General features: G+C 46.3%; 1 protein-coding gene across 1 annotated transcript in view; it reads right to left on the bottom strand.

The window, feature by feature from the left end:
* CABCOCO1 (ciliary associated calcium binding coiled-coil 1) overlaps positions 1 to 26,863 on the bottom strand; it is a 191,194-nt gene that overhangs the window by 90,894 nt on the left and 73,437 nt on the right. Inside the window, exon 5 of the mRNA XM_086921774.1 lies at positions 5,943 to 6,015. Within this exon, the coding sequence (XP_086777900.1) occupies positions 5,943 to 6,015 (73 nt within the window). The remainder of the gene's footprint in view (positions 1 to 5,942; positions 6,016 to 26,863) is intronic.

The raw sequence follows: 26,863 nt of genomic DNA, 5'->3' as shown, positions 1-26,863 counted from the left end.
TTTCTGCTGCTTTAATTTTTGATAGACCAGATGAGTTTTAATAATGAAAATACCATGACTCTCTAGTTCTTGTCTTTTTGTTTCTACATTTTGATCATTAGCCTTTGTATTGCATAGTGCACCTGATGCACAATTATTACAAAGTAGGTAACTACATGTCCCTGATAATCTGTATTATGTGATTTTTCTTTTGAGATGTTCTAGATAAGGAATTTAGGAACACTTAGACTTAATCATTGAGAAAAAATGTTTACCCCATTAGACGATGTCACTATGTGTGAGGACATCCATTCATATAGAATTCTCATGTAGTTATCTACCCTTTGATGGTAGAGGATATGCTCTCATATGGAAACCCAATTGAAGAGGCTAGAGTCACTGTTTTGCCTACTGCCTTTGTCTTTGTATTCTATGAGAATGATAGTGTATTTTAGATCACATAGTCCCATTCCGTATGGCCACTCCTTTGAAGATTGCAGGCCACCTGTTTGCAGTCCCCTTGTTAAATATATTGAACTGTTTTTGTACTAAATTGATGGAAACTAACAACTGTGTCACATTTCCTACATCACTAGGTTCTGCGGGATCTTCCAGAGTCAAAGGAAGAATGATACCCTGCAGAACGGTGATCAAGACGAATCCTAACTCCTATCAATGATAGCTACAGATGAGAGGCGGACACAGTTCCAGCACCCAGAAAGTAGCAAGGCGCCAGCACGCCATCAATGGTATCTTCAAAGCATTGTGCTTGCTTTATCAGAAGGCGTTGAACATCAGAGAAAAAGGAGGATCTGGTTTTGCCACAGAACCAGAGTTTCAGTGCAAAAGAGCAAAAGCTACCTGTCATGTGCTGGTAACCTCTGACAGTGTGCAGTCCCTTGAGCCCTTGGCCTGAGTTTTGGCCACACACTACCCTTTTTTCCTTTGCTCCAACGGAAGGGCAGTGCACCGGAGGATGCAAGATTGACAAAAGGCACTACATTATGGTGCCCATGAAAGAGCAGCCTGAGCGTCCTCTGACACTGAATAATGAGTGTTGGAGCCTGAGAATGTAGACCCGGGTCTGCATGAGATGATCTATGCCCATGACCAATGAACAGCACATTATTTGTAGTGTCTGCCGCAGAGGAGAGACACTGGTGCACTGCCTTGAGACATTGAGACTTTCGAGTGAGCTGTGAGTGTTTGCCAGTAGGGCACTCCAACTAAGCAGTACTATTTTCATGAAGAGGACAGAATCGAGAGGCCCAATGCAGAAGAAGACAATGGAAGCAGATTTGATGGACGATAGAAGCCTGCCAGAGAGGCTTTGAACGGACTTTGGGCACAGTTGCACAAGCGATTCCAGTGCAATTGTATAAAGTAAATATTAATTAAGTTCTCATTTGACTGAACTGCCATGGAAGAGGAAGTGGCTCCGCCTCTAGCATCCAAAAATGGTCCACCAGAAGTGAGTCTTTGTGCTACTATGTGTGTTCAGAGACCTGTCCCGAGAGAAGTAGAGAATAATAAGATGATGTTACAGCAACACCTTGACGACCTAATGAATATCGATATAGACTTAGATTCAGATTAACATGAGTCTTAGGTTATTGCCTACGTAATGGCAAAAGGAGGGCCTGAGGTTCTGTAATTCTCGAGACTGACTCCATTTTATATTGTGCCACCATTTTGTGTTGCCCTCACGTAGGCCTGTGAAGGTAGCCTGGCGAACAAAGTGGCCTGGCCTTCTTAGTCCATGTATACATTAACTAAGGTTTTTTTTTGACTCTGAAATGAACTGTAAGAAACTGACCTCTTCACCTGAAACTGACCTCGCAAAGCCAATTTCCCTGATCGATCTTTGTCTGAGATTGCCAATCAATGTTCAGGACATCGTTAACTTTTAGTTTCCTTGCACATGCCTTATCTTGTTCATCATCTGTTACTGTTTCTTTTTATGTTTCTTCATTACATGGGTTATGCTTTCAATTATAGGTTTGTCCGGCTTTTGGAGGTTGAATTTGGGACATTCTTAATGATTAACTTTTGGGTTTGGGATACTGTACATGTAATCATGCCATGCCCTGCAGTGCCATCTAAATCAGATTAACCTTTGTGAACTATGTAATTATAATGTTTTGCTGATATCCTGCTCAAACCCCAAAGGCTACTCACCTGATGACCCTCCAGATTTTCCATTTGTTTAGGAATGTAATTGGTACAACTCCCTTCCATGCCTGGGGCAGGATAAAGAGTATATAACACGTGAAGTAAGACCATTCTAACGGACTGCCTCATTCAGTTGCTAAGGCTTCTATGTGACGTAGTCTCACTCATTTGAGGTTAATAAAAATGTACTTTTATATTCCAGCTTCTGTGTCAAGTTCTTTGTGAGTTTTAAAAGGACTAAGTATCAGTGGAACCCCTGAGAAGTGGATTTTTGTTTCTACAAGCCAGGTAAGAAAAGGATCTCCCTTCCCCCCACATCTAACCAAACGGATGCGGGGGATGCACAACAGGGCATTATCCTTTGAACGTAGACTTCTGGCGGGAGTATAAGCTTTACCTCTTTGTTGAAGATACCTAGGGCTATTTCACTTTAAAGCCTTGTAAGTGAGGCAGCATATCTTGAAAATGCTCCTTTTTATACTGTTAGCCAATGCTGAGTTCTCAATGAAGGGGCTGATGGGGTGCCCAATGGAAGATTAAGGTTAAGTCTGGCTGCCGTGTTTTGCACCACCTGTAGTTAAGCAACCAGTAGAGCATTCTGGTAGTCTAGCCTGCTTACTACCGGGGGCTTGGACTAATGTTCTTCTGGCAGAAATGAGAAAATAGGGAAATATTCTGCGTAAAAGGTGCATATTAAGGAAGCTCATGCCCGTTGTAGAGGTAATCTGATCTTTCATAAAGACAGTCTGGTCTCTTTTTATGCCAAGATTCTTCACTGATGGTTTAGGAGACGGGCAGATCCTAGTTGAGAGGGTCACCATTCGCTTGACCACAAAAAGATAGCTTTGCCAAACAGCAGGATCTTGATCTTATCTGTGTTCATATTTAGGCATTTGTCAGTTATACAAAAGGAAATGGCCAGCATTCCCTTTGCAAAGCGATCTTTGTTAAAAACTAGATCAGAATCAAAAGTGAAGGTCAGCCGAGTATCATCAGAATAAGCTATTATTCCAAAGCCGAAAAGCTCAATCATCTTGGTAAGGGGTGCCATATATATTAAACAAAGTGGGGCTTAAGCATGAACCCTGTTGTACTCCCTTGTCTAGATGAATCTTGAAGGAGGTATAGGGGCCGAGAATGATTGTTTGGAATCTGTCATCCAAGAAGTTGAATAACCATTTGAGAGCGGTCTCCTGACCGCCTATCTCATTCATTCTCTTCCTTGGCAAATAATGGGAAACAATATCAAAAGCTGTGGAGAGATCCAGCAGCAGGAGTGTGGAGTATGGAGTGAGAGTCTCAATGATTCCGTGACTGCCAGTAGGGTCGTTTCCATGATATGGCCAGGTCTAAAACCGGGCTGCAAAGAGCCCAGAAGTTGATTCTTTTCAAGGTAGGATTTTAGTTGGTTGTTAATTAGGCCTTCTAGCAGTAAGGGGCAGCAGGGATATCAGACGGTAATTCGATAAAATGATAGGATCCAGGTTAGCTTTTTTTAGGATCGGTAGGACATGCGCAACTTTCCATTCAGAGGGAATTGTGTCCATTTCCACTGAACAATTGAATATAGCTTGGATGGCCAGAGCAAGATGTTTAGATAGTAAAGCAATCACTTTGAGCGGGAAGGTACCAAGGGGGGACCTGATTTCACTGAGCCTAGGGACCTCTGGGCCTCCTCCAGAGAGAAGGTTCAAACCGGATTAGTGAGGGTGTCCCAGCTCTTTCCGTATTTGTCGTATTACTGGTAACACAAGGGCCATCATGGGCAGGGTATTTAAGTTTAAATAAATCTGTGAGATTTTCTCTTGAAAAAAATGTGACAAGAGAGTCACACAATTCATGTAACACTAAGGAAGGCTGCGCGCACACCTGAGGGCTCGTAAACTCATTAATAATATTAAAAAACGCTTTAGGTGCAATCATTATTTAATCATTAAATAATAAGCAGGTGGGTCAGTGACTGTGGAGTGCTGAACTTTCCATTGAGCAAAAGTGACCACTGAGTATTGTGTGGATTTCTTTGATAGTGAGTGCAAAACAGTGGAGATATCATCAGCTGCTAGCGTGGTATCTCCAGAGATGTTTATGGCAATCAAAATTGACCACAAACATTAACTGCAAAATAAAAAGATCAATGTCATATTTCATAAGGGAAGTCCCAGAAGTTGAAGGATGCTGTATTCCTTTCTCATTTTAGGGGTTGATTCGCCGGATGACCGATGAATCGAGAACCACCTTGTATACATATATTCCCTCCCACAGTGCAACACGGAAGAGTAGGTCAAGCAGTTGTGAGATTCCTTGCTGAATACAACATGGCTTTTCCTAATGATATTTCTTTTAACTCAGACAATGTTGCTTACATTCTCCAAGCATAAAATACTCATCAAATGTATACTCAAACACTACACATAACATGCTTGGCTAATATGCTGAGCCATCTTGGGAAGTTGTTCCTTTAGTCAAGCTAAATTCCTCCTGATATATTTCCCACAATGCATTGCATGGCTCATAATAGACAGTGAATACAAAACAAAACACGTTCAACTGAATGAAATTATGAATGACACCTGACCTTTGCAATACCCTGTGGCATTCTTGGTTCCTGCTGTAGAGTACCACTGCAAGCAATTCGACAACAATTTGCACCTCAGCAAGTTGTGTCTGACTCCTTGAAAAACCTTTAGAGGCTTCTCAGTAGTAACAACAACTGCATAAATGTTTAACTGGACATAGTGACAGACTATTCTAAGCATAATGGGCCATTTCTAGAGTCAGATACCATTGGCTATAAAGGTGCATGATTTCCTAGAGAATCTTCATATGTTCTTCACTGCACTCTTTCTGGGACATTGATGCAGGGGTTAAGTTAACAGTCAATTACATGAAACAGATCATGGCACAGCTCAACGAGGAATTGGGTAAGCCCCTATGACTAATGCACAACTATGTGTGGCATTGCTAAAGCATAGTTGTCCTATTCAATTCTGCAAGGTTTGGCATCCTATCCTAGAACAACAGTGCATATATGGCCCTGCTTTTATCATGGTTCCTGATGCAGAGGCTCACCTGCACTTTCGACATGTTTGTCTTGAGGCTGGTCAATCATCAATTTTGAGGGAAACTGACACTGACCTCTTGGGTCCAATACAGTGTGTGAGTGTATGATGAGTTCACCTGAGCTGAATGATCATTCTATCTATACATTTATTTTTGTCAGCTAAGCATTGTTCCATTACAAAGCTATCCATCCGTAAGCGGGGATTTTACACTAGACCATGTAGCAGGTCATTGGATTGGAATCAAGCTTTTCTGTCGTGTTTTAACAATTATTCAAATGCAGAGATGAAAACAAGGCACCACACATTCATTTAATAAAGTCTTGGTTTATAGATTAAATGTTTTACATACTCTGCTAAAATAGTGTCTTTTAGGCTAGCACTGAAAACTATGACAAATTACTCATTGTTATTGAAAGAACATTTGTGAACCCATGCTACCATTTTTTGCCTATATGGGGAATTCAGGCCACAATTTCGCTCCGTTTGTCTTCTATTTCAAACACGTTTTCCTTCTACTTTGGCTTTTCTAATGCATCGTAGTATCTGATACATAAGGAATAACATGCATTATTTACATTTGATTATTTTTTGCACAAGCGCTATTTTGGTGGTGAATGAAAATAAATTAAAAATGACTACCAGCAATCGTTGCATTTTTTAGTTAACATCCGTTAATATTTCTATTATTATTTATTATTTCTATAACAGTATTTATTATTGTATACATACCTCGGTTCCAACCACAAGTTCATCCCTGGAAGAGCTCACCATGCATTCATACAGTTTATAGTGCTGAAAAAGGCTGCAAAATTACAAATGCATTTGTGTATCATTTATATTTTTATTATAAAATATTTTACATTTTTTTGAAGAGAAAAGGAGTGTCAGCACTTATCTTCAAAGTGGCTGAAAGTAAAGAAACTAGAGCTTTAGACAATAGTTAAAACAATGAATAATAACATTAAATATATATCAAAGGCATGCACATTTTAATAAATATAGAGTATATTTCAGCTTGGAACAAACCCAAAATGCAGGTAATAATGGCAGTCGCCATTACACAGCAAATAAAAAAGAGTAAGGGATTAAAATGCATACGTGGAGCGTTGACATAGATAAAGGAGTGTGAGTGAATGGAACCTATTAGTATTTAAATATAGAAAAAAAGGCAGTTATACCAAACGTACTCAACGTGATTGAAGAAGTCCCTGCAAATTTGCATTTACTTTTAAGAAAACGTGCTGCATTCTTTTTTTCTATAACGCACATTGTTATATATGCCTCTTTTAGTTGCTGCTGCTCATCATAAAAAGGTAAAGAGACATTAAGAGCAGGAGGATGGCTCATACTGTAACAGGTGGGTGTTCAGTTTCTCGCTAAGAGTAACCACAAAAGGCGAACAATATTGTCAGAGTGTTCCTGGAAAATTGCTTTTAAAACAGAAGAATGTCAATCTCCTCGGATCACAAAGATTTCTTTTGAAACAGGTACAATTTCTAATCGAGTGGAATATGTCTTAGTTGAAAGCATTTGTACATTTTGTGGTACAATTCAGCTCGTCAGTGAAATTCCCAGAAAGACACACGAATAATAATTATCCAGCCTTGGCATAAAATAGATAATCCACAGAAAGTCTGAAAGTGATTATTTAATGAACTCATTTATAATAAACCAGAATTCAAGAAGCGGAAAAAAGGAAAATGCATTGTTGGAAATATGCAGTTTTTGCATTGTCACCCCACATTTTTCGTCGTTTGCTGGAGCCTATACTTTTGTTGACTTTAGAACAATGTGCATTTTACCCCTAATGACCAGTAGAAAAGTGCCAGAGCTCCCCCTTTTAAACATGGTTGTATTGGCATACTACTAATTGGCATATTTAACTATATTATAACGCCCTAGTGTATGGTACAAAGTGTATCAAGGGCCTGGAAGTTAAATGCCACCAGTGGTCTGAAGCACCTATAGTGGCATCCCCTACAGTAGCAGTGCAATCATGTTTTCAGGTCTACCCTTGTAGCTTAACCATAAGACTGTAAAAAACTGAAATCCCACCTGTCAAAATAAACAATTTTGACTAGTAAAACCTCCTCTTTAAATATTCATAAGTCACCCCTGTAGTGTTTTGCGAGCATCAACGGCGGAACTCTTTTTGCTCCTGATGGACTCCTTTGAGTTTCAAAGTGGAATGCATTGAGGCTGGTTTAAAATGTTGAGTATGCAGTTACACACAGACAAATAAAGACATGTAATACTAAGCTATGTGTGTGGTGTAGCCATTGGCATGTACCGAGGCTGGGCAGGATGCTACAAATGGCGATGAGATAGGGGATACTTAACCCGAAGATCGGCAGTGCTCTCCTAGAGTGTTTGCCCTGGTCCAAGCAAATTGCTTCATGGATGTGGAGTCAAATTGCAGCTCTAGCTGCTGAGGAGCAGTTGAAAATAATGAAAGCATTGCAGAGAATCTACATGTTGAAAGGAGAGAACCTGCACATCAGGACATACATAAAGGTACCGCACTGCTGCGCAAGATAAAGTTATACTGTATTCGGAGTTTTAAATATTTGGAATGGTTCACCATAGAACTTTTTATCCAGATGCAGAGAACTCAAATTTTTTAATAAAAGAGAGGATTAAAAGGAATACCTGTCTGTACGCATTTCCTTATTGACTCTGGATAAGAAGTTCCATGGTGCACCATTGCACATATTCAAAACTTCTGTTTGCATTTGCAATTGTACCAAACGACAGCAGGTGCAGGAATTGTTGTGCACATATTTGGATAGAACGAAATAGAACAGTGCGGCTTTGAAAGTCCGCTGTTGTTGTGCTTGATTGATGGTATACGGAGTGTTCGCTTTTGTGAAGGTGCTTCAAAGAAGTGGATTTTGAAAGAATCGATTTATTAGGTCCAAGATAATCAACCCTTGAGCAATGATCCAGCACCTTGAGCAGTCATCCACCTTCTGCCCCTGGGATTCCACAATCTAGACCCCAATGGAGGTGGCACCATGATGTTGCAAGGATGCTAGGATGCAACATTAATGCGGACAGCAGATACAACCAGGTTTTCAAAGAGAAGCCATTGATAATCAAAAATCGCAAAAAAACGCTGCAGGAGCACTGCAAGCCGGAGATCAACCTCCCTCTAATAATAACTACAAAGAAAACTGAGAACAAATATTATGATCCAAAAATACCCCAACAAAACAGTCTAGGGCCATAATGAAAATCATGCACAAATGTAATCCTTCCTCCAGACTGGTTTATATTTGATGTGTTCCGCTCTGTGCAGCTCTTATTTGACATTAGATCATCAATTGGGATACAACTGGATTTGTCTTTCAATCACTTTTTCCATTCCAACCTGTTATATAAAGTTACTCTGCGTATGTTCCATTTTTTACCATCCTACACCCACACACTGTTACCAAACACCTTTACCACTTGTTTCGGTTTAGACCTTTTTGACAAACTTGTTTTCTGAATTCTCATGAGCGAAGTCCTCACCCAGTCGCCCACCTTAAATCTATGTACCTTCCCTTTAACTATCATTGTGCCTGCACACATACATTTTCTGATAATCTTGAACTCGGCGAGCGAAAACTTTTTTCCTGCACACTTCGACATGGACTTGTCCATCCAGGCTGGTGTCACTAAAGTGCATGCTTTCCACCCTTTGAGAAGGACAAAATAGGTTTCTCTTGTGGCAGAATTCGGCGTATTCCGATAACTCCACAACATTTCTTTAACTGCACTGTTACAGTCTTCTCCACATCCCTCAGCTAATTGTACACACTCTTAACATATGGTTGAACCTTTCTACAAAATAATTCTCCCTAGGATTATAAATAGCAGCAGTAATATGAGACACCCCTGACTTAGACAAATAGTTCTGAAATTCATTGCCAATTAATTGTGGCCCATTACTAGTTATTGTGCACTCTGGATATCTTTCCCTGTGGAACACCTCTTCCCAGAAGCTTAAAATGGCAGATGACTTGATCTCTCTTACAAACGCTACTTCTAGCCACTTGGAAAAATAATCAACAAGGACAATAGCATATCTGTCTTCTACCCATTACACAAAAAGGCCCACAAATGTCCATTGTCACTCTTTGCCACGGTCTTTCTGGCATTATAGTGGGTGATATGGGGGACTCTTCAGACTTATGGGACTTGTCGCTACATATGCATGCCACACAATTACATACAGACCTCTCAATATCCTTGTCCATGCCTGGCCACCGAAGGTCACTTCTAGCTCTTCTCTTCATGCCAGGCATACCACTGTCTCCCTTGTGCAATATATCCAACAACCTGGTGCTCAGGCCTAATGGTACAACCAATCTGTCAACTCTTCTAAGGATGCCATCCACCACTGATAACTCAGCCCACACAATGCTGTATCCTACATACTCCCTCTTCATAGCCAAGCACTGCCTAGAATCATTGACCAATTCTGACATCTTGTGCTCCATGTCATCTTCTAACATGGCTTGCCTTCATTCTTACAAGCACACTGCACCTCCACACTTTTTGTCCATACTTGCTACCAACCATTCTTCTTTATCATCGTCCTCGTTACCTTCTTCCATTTTTTGAAATGGTAAGCACAAAAGGAAATCAGCATTTACATTCTTGCACCCAGGAACATATACCAATTGAAAATCATACTCCTGAAGATGGTAAACACATTTTACAATTCTAGGTGTGGCTCTGCCAGCACCCTTAGTAGTACAAATATCTATAAGGGGGTCTGTGATCAGATCTTAACTTGAGCGTGGTTGCCCACAAATATGTTTTAAGATAGCTGCCGCCCCACCAGCAAAACAACGCTTCCTCCTCTATGACAGAATATGTACCTTCTGCCCCCTTGAGAGTACGTGAGGCAAATGCAACAACACTTTCACTTCCATCCTTCCTTTGCATTAATAATGCCCCTAACCCATACACACTGGCATCAACCACCACAATAGTCTTGTCACTAGTATCAAAAGGTTTAAGAACCACTGACTTCACTATGTCAGACTTAATGTTGTCGAAAAGCAGTTGACAATCATTAGACCAAACAAAATGGACACCTGTTTTCAATAAGGCTCTTAAACTGTGTACCTTGTCAGCAAAATGTGAGATAAATTTCGAATAATATTTCGCTAATGCTAAAAAGGAGTGCAATTGTTCTTTATTAGAAGGAGATAAAGCATTCTCAATAGCGTTTATTCTTTGGTCTGGCATCTTCACCTGACAGTGTATGTTCCAAATAACCAACCTGCAATACATCAAATTTGCACTTATCTGCACTTACAGTCAATCCTGTATCTTGTAATCTCTTCAAAGCATCATTCAAGATTCTATCATGAGTATTCAATCAATTTGGGATTGTAATTGTATGACTTAATATGCAGTAGGTTTTATCTTCTCTGCCTTTCAGTATAGATTGTGAATCATATTTATTATGTACTCATGAATTAATAAATGTGTTAAATTTATGGTTTATATATTATATGTGATTGGAGAGTCTGTAAATTTGTATGGTTGGATCCTACTCTCAACAAAAAAAAAACAATTGTATTTGCTTCCGCACCTCATACCAAAACGTCATCTTGAAACACCCTAACGTTCACAATGTTTTTTAGAATACTGGACATGAGCCTCTAAAACACAGCTGAAGTGGACGCTAAGCCAAATGGCATACATAGGAATTGGAACGTTTCCTCCGGTGTTACAAATGATTTCAAATGCTTAGAATCCAGATGACGTATAAAGACGTGTAATATTAAGCTCTGTGTGTGGTGTAGTCATTGGTAGGTACCCAGGCTGGAGAGGACACTACAACACCCAGTGGCAGCTAGCATCAACAGGGAGGGAGGACAGGCGTGCGCATGTGAATTTTTTTTTTTTTATTTAAAGTTACCTGAACGCGGCGTGACGTCCTCCTATAGGCCTCTTCTCTCCACTGAAACTGAAAGCAGGAACTCCCTTGACCATTCAGGGCACTGCTCTCATGCAGCATGAGAGCGGCGTCCTAATTGGAGGTAACGGCCTCACTCGGCGCGCCACAGCGGTGTTGAGGCTTTGGCTTGCTCTTGCCCAGCTGTCTTAAAGGAGCTGGGTTAGAGCTGTTTAAAATGTGTGGCTGACCATCTCAAGAGAGCAGGCTGGCCCGAAAAACAGTTCCATACCAGCCCACCCTCCTCCCTGCTGAATGACATAATGCTGTCACCCAGCAGTGGCCCCGCCCACGTCCTGATGCTCTGTTTGGGTTGGAGAATAACAATAAAATGGTAATAAATTGCCATTGTATTTATCAGATGTTTGAGGGGATTTTAAGCGGGGTGGCGCTCCTCCACTCCAAAGTAGAAGCCGCCCCTGACAGCACCTATGAAGGTTTTGCGGCCCACAAGGCAGGGTGCATGGTATTTAAAAGTAAGACATGTAGAAATTTAACGTTCTAGACCATTCCACCGCCTTTGACACGTTTCACATCGTACTCTCGCAGCCAGACTGTACAACGTGGTAATACAAGGAGCCGCCCTTGACTGGATCCAATCCTTCCTCTCCAGCATAACCCAGAGGATCCGTCTCCCTCCTCTCCAAACCCACGGAAATCAACTGCGAGTACCCAAGGGATCATTACTCAGCCCCACGCTCTTCCACATCTACATGGCCCCTCGCCTCCATTGTCAGACAGCATGGGCTCAGCATCGTATCCTATGCCGACAACACCCAGCTCATCCTCTTGCTTATGAAGAATCCCGAAGACACCAGACTCTGTTTTCAGGAAGGTATGAAGAGCATGGCAGCCTGGATGAAGCTAAATTCAGAGAAGACCGAGGTCCTCGTCCTCGGGCCTGCACCTCCGCCTGGGACAACACCTGATGCCCCTCTGCCCTCGGGATCCCACCCACCCCTACAGTCCACGCTCAGAACCTCTGCATCATCCTTGACTCCTCCCTTTCCATGAACTGCCAGATCAATGCCGTCGCCTCCACTAGTTTCAACTGCCTTTGCATCCTCCGTAAGACTTTCAAATGGATCCCTCCGACTGCAGAAGGACCGTCACCCAAGCACCATTACCAGCAGACTGGACTACGGCAACGCCTTCCACGCCGGAATCAACAAAACTCTTCTGCACCGACTCCAGACCATCTAGAACGCAGCAGCCAGACTCATCCTCGGGACACTGTGCGATTAGCACATGACCCAACACCTATGAGGCCTCCACTGGCTCCCCGTCGAGAAGAGGGTCACTATCAAACTCCTCACCCATGCCTACAAATCCCTGCACAACATTATAACCAAATACCTCAACGAGAGAGAATCCTTACGCGTACCCAAGAGGAACCTCCGCTCCGCCAACCTCGCCCTGGCAGAGGTCCCCTGCATCCGCAGAAACAGAACTGGCGGGAGAGCTTTCTCCTACATCACATCTAAAACCTGGAATGAGCTCCCTGTGAACATCAAATGCTCCCCGACCCTGCACACGTCAGGAAGGACCTCAAGACCTGGCTCTTTGACTAATCCGGAACCGCACCCCCACCCCAGCGCCTTGAGACCCTCACCCCGTGAGTAGCACGCTATATAAACCCCCTGATTGATTGATTGATTAATTGAATATGTAGGGTGAGGGCTATGGCATCCTTTGTGACACTAAACTATAGAATCCTGCTTGAGTCTCAAATCCTGCTTGACAGGTTTACTGGGTTGACATATAACACTGGGGGTGCACTTAAAAGGGAGAGAACTGGATGCCAAAACAATTCATTTGAATCCAATGTCTGGTTGCGGAAGGATGTTGTTTTTGTCCTACCAGACTTCATTCACTGGGCTTGTTGTGGGTACAGAGACTGCTCCAAACTGGATTTCAGTATTAAATGTGAGAGGACACAAGGATTTCCATAGTATACTCCCCACACACACACCTGGCCTTTAGAATCCAGGTTTAGTGTGGCAGAAGACTTTCGCCACAGTGAAAATACCCACACATTGCATTTTGGGTGTGTTTGCAGTAAGACAAAGAGGAACTACTGAAAAAGTGGGTAGGGTTTGTCTCAAAAAACTTTACCTTATTGATTTGGAAGGGGTCAGGAGTCACCCCATCCTCTAGCTTGGGGCTGGCCTAAATATGGAATTTCCAGGCACCCACATCAGAACACTTCTTGGATCTACAGAAGACCAGAAGAGGACTGTACCTGCTATCTGTGACATGAGGAGACATGAAGAACTAGACCTACTCCCTCTTGCACCCAGGACAACGAAATGGACTCAAAGCGTAAGTTGCCTTACCTCCTAACAAGCTACAGGAAGACAACAAAGTGCAAGAGGCTTTTTCATGGAAGTACTCAGCTCACCAGTGGCAACCTGGACTGGACCCTGCTCTTTCCCTCCGCCTGACACCTTGTGAGTCTCTAAGGGCATGATTACAATACCGGTGGGTCCAACACTGACGGCTCATTGGTGTCGGACTGTTGGACCCGGGCCTTTATGGCTGGTTCACCCCTGAACTTTTTGCTTTTGATGGCGACCTGGTGTTCATGATTTCTGGCTTGGCGCACTTTTTCCCTGGGTCCCAGAGTGAAAGTGCGTGCGTGTAGTATGGCTGGCCTGCCCTCCCATAGGAATGCATGGGGAATGTGTGTGTCCCTGGTAGTTCCTGATGCGTGGGGAGTGCAGGCTCGAGTTTGGTATGTGTAAACTCGTGAGAGTGAATGCTGCAAGATGGTGTCTGCGGCATGTGTGTGTCTAGTTGGGAAGTGCTACTTCTGGACATTGAGATATGTGTGCAGTGAGGGTGCTGGAGCGTGATTGGCTGGAGCTGGCTGGCATGCCAGGCTCCAGGAAGTCTGGATGGGTCTGCCCGGTGGTGAGTGGGAGATTAGCATGAGTGATGTGTGGGAGGAGTGTACCTGTGTCCTGGATGGGCTGGGTTTTCCCCACACAATGCTGGCTCCGCCCCCCTGTGGTGTGTCTAACGACCCTAGCCTCCCCAGTGAATGAAATGGGTGGTTGGCCCATCAAGAGTGCTCCAGAACCAGTTGCAACTGGTTTCTCCCCCACCCTGCACCTACAGACAAAGGATTTCAGTGTATAAAAATGGGGCTGTGTCCCCACTGAATTTGTTCTCTTCTAGGATCTTGAGGGGGCTGCTGCTGCTGCTGGGGCCAGGAGGAACCGCCACTTGGACTGCCTCCCTGCCTGGAGGGCCAGTGAGCTGGCCCCTGGCCCAGCCTTGCCCCCCTGCCTACCTAAGGACCTTTGCTGGAACTCTGCCCTGCTGAGGGCAGCTGGAAGCGCTGTGCTTGTGTTCCAAGCGCCTGGGAGCGCTTTGGACTTTCCCTAGTGCCGGGAAGCGCCTCGCTTTGCCTTTAGCGCTTGAGAGCGCTTTATTGTCGGTCCTAGCGCTGGGGAGCGCTCTTGTGCACAGCCGGTGCCCACCCGGCATTTGGCCGCCTGATCTGCCGATTCGCGGCGCGTAGCGAGTGCCACCTCGCTTCATTGTTAAATTATCGAGCCGGTGCCCACCCGGCATTGCCCCGTACTTTACTACTGTAAATACCTCGAGGGAGCCCACTCCTCGGGTACTGGGAGCCCGCCTGCCTACCTGGAACGGGCCGCCACGCTGCCCGCGACGACCCGGAAGTATCTGGCCGACCGGCCAATTGCAGCGCGGCCCCTGAGAGGCCGACCGGAAGTCCCGCCTGCAACCAGGCAAGCGAGGAGAGAGAGGCGCCGCCGGCGGGGCTCCGAGGAAGAGGAGCCCCGCGCTGCAAGCGAGGAGAGCCGGCAGTGTTCCTGCCCCCGCAGCACCAGCGAAGTACCGGTGAGTGCGGGGACAGGGTCCTTTGTTCCTCGAGCGGCCCCGATTGGCAGAGGGCCGCTCCAACGCTGCTCCATTCGTGTGTGGAGCCCTGAGAGGGCTCCGGGGGCATTTCCGCATTCGAGTCTCCCGAGGAGAGACTCCCACGAACGGCCGCATTTTGTGCTTTAGAGCCCCAGAAAGGCTCAGGGGCATTGCGTGTTTCGAGCCCAGCGAGGCTCCAACGACGGCCAGTCTTGTGTAGAGCCCTGAGAGGGCTCAGGGGGCATTTCTTCAGTGCGAGAGCCGCGAAGGCTCCCAGAGGGGACAACCAGCTGTCCAGAGTCTGCGAGGCTCCCCCATTGCCTTTGGTCCCATTGTTGTTCCTGAGCCTGCGAGGCTCCAACGTGGTGCATCATATTTAACAACTGTCCAGCACTTAGTGGACAGTTGCTACGTTTAGGCTGGGTGTACTTTTTGGCTTATTACAGCCTGCCCTGACTTTGGGACACAGGGACTGCCACAGGTCGTGGCTCATGGGAAGTTTTGCGCAATTGCTTGTGCTCGCACCGCTGAATGTGTTCTGAAGCATCATGTGTCTTTCCTTGCATACACCGCTGAATGTAGGTACTGCATCATGTGTTTTCTTGTGCTCGCACCTCTGAATGTGTTTGGATCCATCATGTGTTTTCCTTCCCTACACCGCTGAATGTTAATGCATCATGTGTACTGTTCCTATGCTTATACCCCTAGATGTTGGTGATTCCTAGGTGGTTGCTTTTCTCCTAGTACAGGTGTTGCTAGTTGAGGTCTTTTGTTCCCTGCGCAATAGTTGCCTAAGGTGGTTAGGGTTGCGTAGGAGGTTCTGATGCTCTACCAGTAAATACTGGTTGTGTGTTAATTTGTGATACACGTTCTATTTTGATTCTAAAAGTATTCTATGTGCTAATTACTATTCCTAAAAAGTGATGATTCCTGACAGTGGTCCAGGTGGCCCTGTCTTGTAAATATCCCCCTTGTAAATTCTGCCCGTGCCTGTTGGCACAGTGTAACCAAATGTATGTTTTATCTAATGTGTTTTTGATATAATACAAAGGCTATTTTTATATAACCTTGTGTGGAGTTTCCTTTGTGGTGGGCCTTGGGTGTTGTTGCTGGGTGCGCGCGCAAACACTTAACCTACATAGCCTCCAAGTTTAGCCTTGACTGCTCGCGCCACGTTACCTAGAGGGCGAGAGAGGGGTTATCTTGGTGTGTGACTCCCTTGCCCTGACCCTTAGAAATGGCGATCCCTGACTGACCTAGACGCGAGTCTTGGCCGGCCAGGGTCCCGTTTCTAACATTGGTGGCAGGCGGTGAGGATCCGGATTTGTGTTTGCGTTGTACTGCAGTGGCAACAGGCCACACTACAAAGCTCTGCATTTTAGATAATTACATGTTGGGGATTATTGTCCTTTGAAGTTCTAGTATTTCTTTTTCCAAAGAGTGTCCAGTACATTTGTCCCCTGCCCTGCTCCCAGAGTTTGGTACCTGTGTCACGTGTGGTCAGGTTGAGAAATCAGGGGTGGTAAAAACTGCCTTACCGGTCCGAGGGGGGGGTGTGCGTGGATGAATGGTGTGTTGCCTGGACAGATTAGTGTGAGTTCTCTTTAGTAGGGAGCTTGCTGAAATACTTTGAACCGTGTGCTCTTGCTTCAGCTCTGACAGTTAAGTCCCCTGTGTTGCACATGTCTGTGAGCATCCTGTCAAGATGGAATCTCCTTTTAACCTTTGTAGCCTGTTTAAGTACAGTATGCATGAGTTGGTACGGTTATGTAAGGAGAGAGACATCCCAGTGAGTGAGTCAGACACCCAGTCCAAGCTTAGGGATAACATGATCCTGTGGCAGAAGAGTGACTGGGAGCGTGAGCACAGTGAGAGGGAGAGGGCCTGGACCGCACACCATGAGGGTGGTGGGTCTGAGGGGAGCCCTGAAGAGTCTGATGTGGAGAGTGAGGATGACAGTGGATGGGCGCCAGCAGAGAGCGAGTACCCCCTAGATAGGGAGTCCCTTGCTGGGTCCAGTGTCAGATGTAGCACCCCATCCCTTTCCCTGTCCCCAGAGGAGTGGGTGGATAGGAGAGAAGAGAGGGAGCACCAGTTGGCCATGGAGAAGCTCAGGTTAGAGCATGCCAGAGAGATGGCGCAGCTGGGTGTGAATGAGCGGACTGCAGAGGCTGAGAGGGCCTTGGCCAGGGAGAAGATAGCCCTAGAGGGTAGGTTATCCCCTGACCGCAGTCATAGTTTTCTGGATTCCCCAGGGAGGGTTGGATCCAGTGGTGGCAGCAAGAGAGAGTTTGGTGCAGGAAGTGCCATGCCCCGTTTCCAAAGAGTGGTACCTTGTTCCCGAGAGGACACATACAGGTTGAAGTTCAGGAGCAGTAGGAGACTGCCTCACCAGGATTGGGGAGATTATGTGGATGATTGCCATGATGCACTGATTGATTGGTTAGAGGTTCATGGGGAACCTGATTTTGATGGACTACTCAACCTTGTTATCAGAGAGCAGTTGCTCAATTGTTTTGTGCCAGAGTTGCGCAAACACCTGTCAAGAGGTGACTATGTGAGTCCTTGGGACATTGCAAAGGAAGCAGACCGCTGGGAAGGTGCCAGTGGTTCTGACACGTCATGGGTGAGTGAACCCGAGAGTAGTGGGTTAGGTATCTTCCAGACCAGTGTGGTGGAAGAGGCTCAGAGGAGCCCAGCTAGGTCCCAGTGTAGCGAGAGGGGTGAAGGGGCTCACGTCTTGGCTCAGTGGAGCAAGAGTGAGTGGGGGACTGAGTGTTCCCAGGTGCCCGAAACCCAGTCTCAGAACCTGGATGGTTTCTTGAGGGAACACCAGGTTAGGGATCTAGGCTGTCCTGTTAGACGCCTTGAGGGTGATCCCCTAGTGTCTAGAGAACCTGGAGTATCTTTAAATAGTGTTCCAGTGGTTCTAGTGTCCGGCAGTGCCACTCCAGTGGGGGGGGCACGGAAGTCCGAAGTGAGGAGTGATTGGGGGAGTTCCCCAGTGGGAGAACCAGTGGGTCAGGGACTACCCAGTTGGGCGAAGTTCCCGTTTAGTGACCATGGTGACACCACTTCTGTTCTGGGGGATCTTCCCGCACTGTCAGGTGGACAGGAGGCGGGAGATCTGCGCCAGACAGACAGTCACGCAGCACATGAGTCATGTGTTAGCCTCAGGGGGATGGTGAGTGAGTCCCCAGAAGTCCTGGAGTGCCAGGCAATTATCCCGCCTAGAGGTTTAGACCGAAGGTTGGGAGGGCAGGTTCAGGATCGGCCTGACCTGAAGGGTGGGACTTCTGTAACCAGAGTCCTAGCCAGTGCTTCTTCCAGGGGTACCTCTCCAGTTGGGAGGGTGCAGAACTCTGGAAGGGGGTGCAGAGGGTGGGAGAGCCCGCCTCTGACCCCGGCGCAACCCGAGGGGTTAAACCCTGGGTTGGAATGGCGTTCTAGGTGTACACCTCGCAGGAGGTGGAGGAACCCTAGAAGACGAGGTAAGGGGAGGAAAGCCTTCTCTGAGACTCCTGGTCCGCCTGAGGTTGTAGACCCTAGGCTGGAGAACCAGTGGCAGTCTAGCCCTGTCTTGCAGACAGGAAGAGTGGAGAGTGGCTACTATGTGCCAGGGGTTACTACCCCCCACTCGGTGAGTAGGCAGGAACCAGTGGTACCTGGGTGGCCTAGGGCCTGGTCCTGGCCGGGGACAGCTGAGGAGTACCAGTGGGGTAGCCCAGTTGTTCCAGATGGTGGTTTGAGAAGGAATCCCAGGGGTTCACAGTGGCGTGGAACAGGACGGTGTCCCGGCAGTGGCGGGCCCGTGTCCTTGTTCTTTCGCCCAAAGCAGGGAAGCCCATCACGGTGGTGATCGGTCTACCCTGCGTTTTGGCTGGAAGGGGGTTGTGTTGGACCCGGGCCTTTATGGCTGGTTCACCCCTGAACTTTTTGCTTTTGATGGCGACCTGGTGTTCATGATTTCTGGCTTGGCGCACTTTTTCCCTGGGTCCCAGAGTGAAAGTGCGTGCGTGTAGTATGGCTGGCCTGCCCTCCCATAGGAATGCATGGGGAATGTGTGTGTCCCTGGTAGTTCCTGATGCGTGGGGAGTGCAGGCTCGAGTTTGGTATGTGTAAACTCGTGAGAGTGAATGCTGCAAGATGGTGTCTGCGGCATGTGTGTGTCTAGTTGGGAAGTGCTACTTCTGGACATTGAGATATGTGTGCAGTGAGGGTGCTGGAGCGTGATTGGCTGGAGCTGGCTGGCATGCCAGGCTCCAGGAAGTCTGGATGGGTCTGCCCGGTGGTGAGTGGGAGATTAGCATGAGTGATGTGTGGGAGGAGTGTACATGTGTCCTGGATGGGCTGGGTTTTCCCCACACAATGCTGGCTCCGCCCCCCTGTGGTGTGTCTAACGACCCTAGCCTCCCCAGTGAATGAAATGGGTGGTTGGCCCATCAAGAGTGCTCCAGAACAAGTTGCAACTGGTTTCTCCCCCACCCTGCACCTACAGACAAAGGATTTCAGTGTATAAAAATGGGGCTGTGTCCCCACTGAATTTGTTCTCTTCTAGGATCTTGAGGGGGCTGCTGCTGCTGCTGGGGCCAGGAGGAACCGCCACCTGGACTGCCTCCCTGCCTGGAGGGCCAGTGAGCTGGCCCCTGGCCCAGCCTTGCCCCCCTGCCTAACTAAGGACCTTTGCTGGAACTCTGCCCTGCTGAGGGCAGCTGGAAGCGCTGTGCTTGTGTTCCCAGCGCCTGGGAGCGCTTTGGACTTTCCCTAGTGCCGGGAAGCGCCTCGCTTTGCCTTTAGCGCTTGAGAGCGCTTTATTGTCGGTCCTAGCGCTGGGGAGCGCTCTTGTGCACAGCCGGTGCCCACCCGGCATTTGGCCGCCTGATCTGCCGATTCGCGGCGCGTAGCGAGTGCCACCTCGCTTCATTGTTAAATTATCGAGCCGGTGCCCACCCGGCATTGCCCCGTACTTTACTACTGTAAATACCTCGAGGGAGCCCATTCCTTGGGTACTGGGAGCCCGCCTGCCTACCTGGAACGGGCCGCCGCGCTGCCCGCGACGACCCGGAAGTATCTGGCCGACCGGCCAATCGCAGCGCGGCCCCTGAGAGGCCGACCGGAAGTCCCGCCTGCAACCAGGCAAGCGAGGAGAGAGAGGCGCCGCCGGCGGGGCTCCGAGGAAGAGGAGCCCCGCGCTGCAAGCGAGGAGAGCCGGCAGTGTTCCTGCCCCCGCAGCACCAGCGAAGTACCGGTGAGTGCGGGGACAGGGTCCTTTGTTCCTCGAGCGGCCCCGATTGGCAGAGGGCCGCTCCAACGCTGCTCCATTCGTGTGTGGAGCCCTGAGAGGGCTCCAGGGGCATTTCCGCATTCGAGTCTCCCGAGGAGAGACTCCCACGAACGGCCGCATTTTGTGCTTTAGAGCCCCAGAAAGGCTCAGGGGCATTGCGTGTTTCGAGCCCAGCGAGGCTCCAACGACGGCCAGTCTTGTGTAGAGCCCTGAGAGGGCTCAGGGGGCATTTCTTCAGTGCGAGAGCCGCGAAGGCTCCCAGAGGGGACAACCAGCTGTCCAGAGTCTGCGAGGCTCCCCCATTGCCTTTGGTCCCATTGTTGTTCCTGAGCCTGCGAGGCTCCAACGTGGTGCATCATATTTAACAACTGTCCAGCACTTAGTGGACAGTTGCTACGTTTAGGCTGGGTGTACTTTTTGGCTTATTACAGCCTGCCCTGACTTTGGGACACAGGGACTGCCACAGGTTGTGGCTCATGGGAAGTTTTGCGCAATTGCTTGTGCTCGCACCGCTGAATGTGTTCTGAAGCATCATGTGTCTTTCCTTGCATACACCGCTGAATGTAGGTACTGCATCATGTGTTTTCTTGTGCTCGCACCTCTGAATGTGTTTGGATCCATCATGTGTTTTCCTTCCCTACACCGCTGAATGTTAATGCATCATGTGTACTGTTCCTATGCTTATACCCCTAGATGTTGGTGATTCCTAGGTGGTTGCTTTTCTCCTAGTACAGGTGTTGCTAGTTGAGGTCTTTTGTTCCCTGCGCAATAGTTGCCTAAGGTGGTTAGGGTTGCGTAGGAGGTTCTGATGCTCTACCAGTAAATACTGGTTGTGTGTTAATTTGTGATACACGTTCTATTTTGATTCTAAAAGTATTCTATGTGCTAATTACTATTCCTAAAAAGTGATGATTCCTGACAGTGGTCCAGGTGGCCCTGTCTTGTAAATATCCCCCTTGTAAATTCTGCCCGTGCCTGTTGGCACAGTGTAACCAAATGTATGTTTTATCTAATGTGTTTTTGATATAATACAAAGGCTATTTTTATATAACCTTGTGTGGAGTTTCCTTTGTGGTGGGCCTTGGGTGTTGTTGCTGGGTGCGCGCGCAAACACTTAACCTACATAGCCTCCAAGTTTAGCCTTGACTGCTCGCGCCACGTTACCTAGAGGGCGAGAGAGGGGTTATCTTGGTGTGTGACTCCCTTGCCCTGACCCTTAGAAATGGCGATCCCTGACTGACCTAGACGCGAGTCTTGGCCGGCCAGGGTCCCGTTTCTAACACGGACCCACCGACATCTGCCCCTGCAGTCTGCCCGTGGCATTGCAATGCGGCGGTTGGAACCATCTGGTGGAGGAGCCGCCGCTGCACTCCTGACGGGCTCATGAAGCCCGTTGGTGCTTTGAAGGGTAAGTAATCCCTACAATGAGGGCACCGCCATAGGGATTACAATGTCCCTTTCCACCTGTCCTTTCATGGCGGTTCACCTGCCATGAAAGGCAGGAGGAAGGTGACTTTGAGGGCCCCTAGCAGTGCCCCTTCTCCTCTGGCCCTCCACAATGGAGTCTTAGGGGGCTCCTATGGTGCCCCCGCTAAACATCTCTGGATCATGTGGCAGGCACCGCATAATGCCTGCCACACAGGGCAGAGATGTTTTTAATGTGTTTATTTTCTATTGGGGTGTGTGCTGCAGGCCGCAGCACATGCCGCAATGAATAATATCCACATTACAACCGCTGTGAAGGCAGTCACATTGTAATCAGGGCAGCAGCAACTCCGACTTCTAGTCAGGCGGTCCTGCTTCCGCTACGGCACTGTAATCAGATCCCAAGTAACTTCCATGGGACCTTTTCAAGTGTACTCTGGTGGGAGTTTGAGACTTAAAAGTCTAAGGGCAAGATGTACATAGAGCTGGTTGCAAAATACTGATCACAATTCGCAGGAAGTATTTTTCCGATCAGTATTTTATTTTGCGAACTGACCTATGTATTATAAGGTCGGTTCGGGAAAACTATTCCTAGTTGGTTACAATTCGACCTACCAATAATAATGGGGTAGGTCAAATTCTGACCCTCTAGGAAACACCACCATAACAGGGATGGTGACCTGCTGAAGTCAGCAGACCACCATATGTGTGATGACTTTTAAATAAAGCCACATTTTTTACTGAAAAGGTTACTCATTTTCCTTAAAGGAACATGGGTTGCTTTAATAAAAATATAAATAAAAAGTATAATTAACTTTTGTGAAGAGTAAGCAGTGGCTAGTCCATAAAATCACTTCCTACTCCTAAACACTTTTTTTTCAACATTCCCAAAGGGAAAGGGGTTCCTTCCAGCCCCTTCCCGTTGAATGCGTTACCATACATTTCAGCCCAGACTGGCCCTGCTTGGCAGGCGGTGTGTAGGGAATCGGGATGGCCCTTAGCTGGTGGAGTGTGTGGGTGGCGCTTGGCTGGCGGTGTGCGTGGATATTGCTTGGCTGACTGTGTGCATTGATAGCATATGGCTGGAAGTGTGCGAGGATGGTGCTTGGCTAGCGGTGTGAATGGATGGCGATTTGCTGGCCATGTGAGTAAATGGCACTTGGCTGGTGGTGTGTGAGGATGGTGGAGTGCATGTACTGACTCTTGGCTGGCGGTGTGGCTTGCATGGATCCCCCAGCGTTTACTTACCCAGAATTCCCAGCAAAACTCTGATTTACATAAAAAGTCACATTTTCCTCACATGTCTGTGTGGGTAAGTCGTAGGATCACTATGAAGACACAAATTTCTTAATACCCATTATTCCCATTGGTCTCTAGGGAAAAATGATACCTCACTTGTGTGGGTGCCAAAAGTAGTGTCAGCCTAAAAACATAGAAACAAACTGCCCTTTTGGACCTGCTTTGGGCCCCCCTCAATCTCTACACATTTTTAGCCCGTCCATGTCATAGGCACTTGGCCCATCCACACAAGTAAGGTATCACTTTTATAGGAAGACGGAGTTGAACGCTGAATGGTAGGAAATTTGTGCTGTGCGGTGATCCCACAACTTTCCCACACAGCTATTAGAGGAAATGATGATTTTTTAGCTAAATTTGAGGTTTGCAGCGAAATGGTCAGTTTTCACTGTAAAAATGTGGTGTATCCACGTTGCGTTTTGGCCCGTTTCCTGTCACGGGCACTAGGCCTACTAGACAAATCAGTTACCATTTTTATTGGGAGACTTTGGGGAATGCAGGTGGGTGGAATTTTGTGGATCCATGCAGATTCTGGAACTTTGCAACACAGAAATGTGAGGAAAATGTTTTTATACATAGTTTGAGGTTTGCAAGGGGTTCTGTTTAACAGAACCTGGTGAGAGCCATACAAGTCACCCTATCCTGGATTCCTCTGGGTGTATAGTTTTTAGAAATGTATAGGTTTGCTAGGTTTCCCTATGTGCTGGACGAGCTAGGGTTCAAAATGCACAGCTAGAAACTTTGCAAAAAAAGGGTAAGTTTCAAATGTGGTGTGTCCACATTGCATTTTGGCCCGTTACCTGTCGCGGGCACTAGGCCTGCCCACACAAGTGAGGTACCATTTGTATCAGGAGACTTTGAGGAATGAGGGGGTGCATGGAATTTTGTGGATCCACACAGATGCCAGAACTTTCCGTCACAGAAATGTGAGGAAAATGTTTTTTTTACAAAGTTTGAGGTTTGCAAGGGATTCTGGGTAACAGAAGCTAGTTTGCAGAGTGGTGGAAAATGGGGCGAGGCCTCTGACCACCTCTCAGCAGTCCCACTGTGTGGGGCTTACTGGAGGTAACAGGTGAGCTAGTTGGCCCCTAACGACCCTCAGCAGCGAAGGGACTTCATTCCCCAACCAAGAGAGCAGCAGGAGGCGCATTTGCAGAGTAGTGGAGAAAGGGAGTGGAGCCTCCGGTGAGCTGTTGGCTTTGTTTTTTTGTTTTTTTTAAGAAGGGGGCTGTGTTGATCCCCTTCCCTTTCACCCTTTTGGGCCACGGGGACCCCATCCCCTAGGGCTTGACCCATTTTTGAAAAGTTTATTACATTAAAAAGGCTGCTGGGGTGCCAAGTCCCCCTCCTGAGGCTGATTTCGGCCTGGGGACCCCACCCCCGGGGCTAGGCCTATGTTTATATTTTTTTTTAAAAAGGGAGGGGCCCGGGGCTTGGCCATTTCTTTTATTTCAAGGGAGGGTGTTTGTGTGGCTCACCTCCCCAGGCCGATTTCAGCCTGGGGACCCCATCCCCCTGGGCCCAGACATTTTTAAAAATAAAATAAACAAGGGCACCACCCTCCTGGGCCATCTTCAGCCCCAGGGACCCCATCCCCAGAAAATAAAGTTCTGTAATTCTGCCAGAGTCCAATGATTGCTGCTACAGGGTAGTCAAATAACCCCCTTGCTTTGACCATAAGGTTGTTACATCCGTCTCTTTCCAGTAGGACAGGAGAGTGGTTTCAAAAAAGTAGGACATTTCAGAGGTTTTTTTTTCCCAGCAGACATACAAGGACAAAAAAGAAAGAAAAAAATATATCAATTTGAAAGTTCGTAATATCGATTTTAAAAATATAGAAGTCATTAATATTGTTTGCAAACATATAGTTCAAAATAATCCCCCATAGTATACAAGACGTGAGACTAGGCCTACTCAGCAAGGAGGAGCCAACATGGCCAGTTCTAGCCAACTACACTCTGCATGTGTTGATTGTTGGACCTGAGGCCAGCTGAAGTTTCCTTAGTACGGAGACTTAAAAGAAGGGATTTTAGCACATATTTTATTGTCAATAATTAACCCAGTGATTTATGAATGGGACCAATCTGAGTTAAATACGAAGTGAGGAGAAATTTTCAAGACAGGTTTATATTAATGGATGGGACCACACCATGGGAAAAAACTCTTGTGGTGTGGAGGCCATTTCTTTTATATTTTTCAAAAATATACTCCCTTATTGGGTGTTTTTTTTTACATGTAAAACTTTCACAAATGTTGATGGCTGGCCGTCATGTTTGACAGGGCCATCTGTCAAACTGTTTCAACATTAACAGGAATCACTGTGATGACGGTTCCTGCCAATGTACGGAGATGTCAGTGGGGCAGGTAGACATCTCTCAATTTGGCAGTCAAACTAAAGGCACGGTTGTGGACATAAAGTCCTCTGCCACCCAGTCTGCTGTTACTCCATCAACCAAACCATAAATTAGTCTTTGCTGAGCTTAATTGTGGGGGGGACTTAGCTCATGCAGTTCCTAGCTTGTATTGGAAGGCTTTTAAAGTTGTTCAGTCTGATGACATGAGAGTCTCACATAAAATTTACCAACATCAGCATATTGGTGTATGTTGATTGTCTTTTCCTGGATCATTATTTTGAGTCGTTCCACATAAAGAATGAATAAATACGGAGACTGAATGAATCTTTGAGGAACACTCATTCATCCGTAATGTGGGAGCTTTTAATAAGTTAATCTTTAGAAAGTTGAATCTTGTTAACAGGAACTATAAGAACCATTTCACGACTTCTCCCTTTATTCCAACTATGGAAGACAGGATGGTGAGAAGTATTTTATGGTCAACAGTGCCAAAAGTGGCTAACACATCAAAAGTGACCAGCAAGAAAGGCAAGGCATGAAATGATGTAATACATAGCTTGAAGAATACCATATAGTATTTATTGCATCAATGCTATATTTGATCAGAGTCAAGATTGGAAAACAGCAATTAGAATATACGTGTAAGGAGTTGTAATGAGACAGATTGATCCATTTACCTAAGAAGGTTCACTTAGAGGGACATGATCTATCCAGAATTAAGTAATAATGGGAATTTATTTTTTTGAAGGATGAATTAACAGTTTTGAGAATTTGCATGACTATTTCTTGAGTGCAATAATGTATTCATTTTAATGGGATGGGTCATCTGTTTAGATTGGTGTCTTCAAGCTTATTAAAAACTGACAATTTAGTAGTGATCTTTATGATATTACTGGAAAGATTGACATCAATTAGAGTTTTTTATAATCAGTTTTGAATTTTTAATAACCCTCTAGGAGAAGTTGGAAATAGGTGAGATAATAGCTGGTGAGTGTGGAATGCTAGCTTTCGAATAGGGTTGACGTAGTGTTTTATGTTTTGGAACAACATTTTGGGGTGGCTTGATGCTCAATTGATATGTTTTGTCCTTTTGTGTTTTTCTTTGTAGTTTTAATGCTTGTTGTGATTCTTCAGTTTCAAGGTTTCGCCATGCTTTTTTATAATCCAAGTTATCTTTTTGGTTGGTTCTGTGTGTACCTGAGGTTGAAGGTTTATTTTGTTTTTGAAGTGGTCCCTTTCAAATTATACTGTTTAGAGTGACTGATTTAAAATAGTTCAAGAGATCTGCTGATGGCATGTTCTAAAACAATGGGTCTGAATTTGCTGAGAATTCAACAATGGAAATGTCTCATTTGTCAATTATGGTTCATAATTGTTAATTGGTTTTGTTTGACCACTTCTGACTCGCTTCAGAGGAGAAGTGCATTAAGTAAGAGAGTGGTGA

The sequence above is a fragment of the Lissotriton vulgaris genome, chromosome 5 (assembly GCF_964263255.1).
Source record: "Lissotriton vulgaris chromosome 5, aLisVul1.2, whole genome shotgun sequence".
NCBI classification, from domain to species: domain Eukaryota; kingdom Metazoa; phylum Chordata; class Amphibia; order Caudata; family Salamandridae; genus Lissotriton; species Lissotriton vulgaris.
Note: the sequence above shows the minus strand (reverse complement) of the source record. Positions and strands in the feature narration are given on the sequence as shown.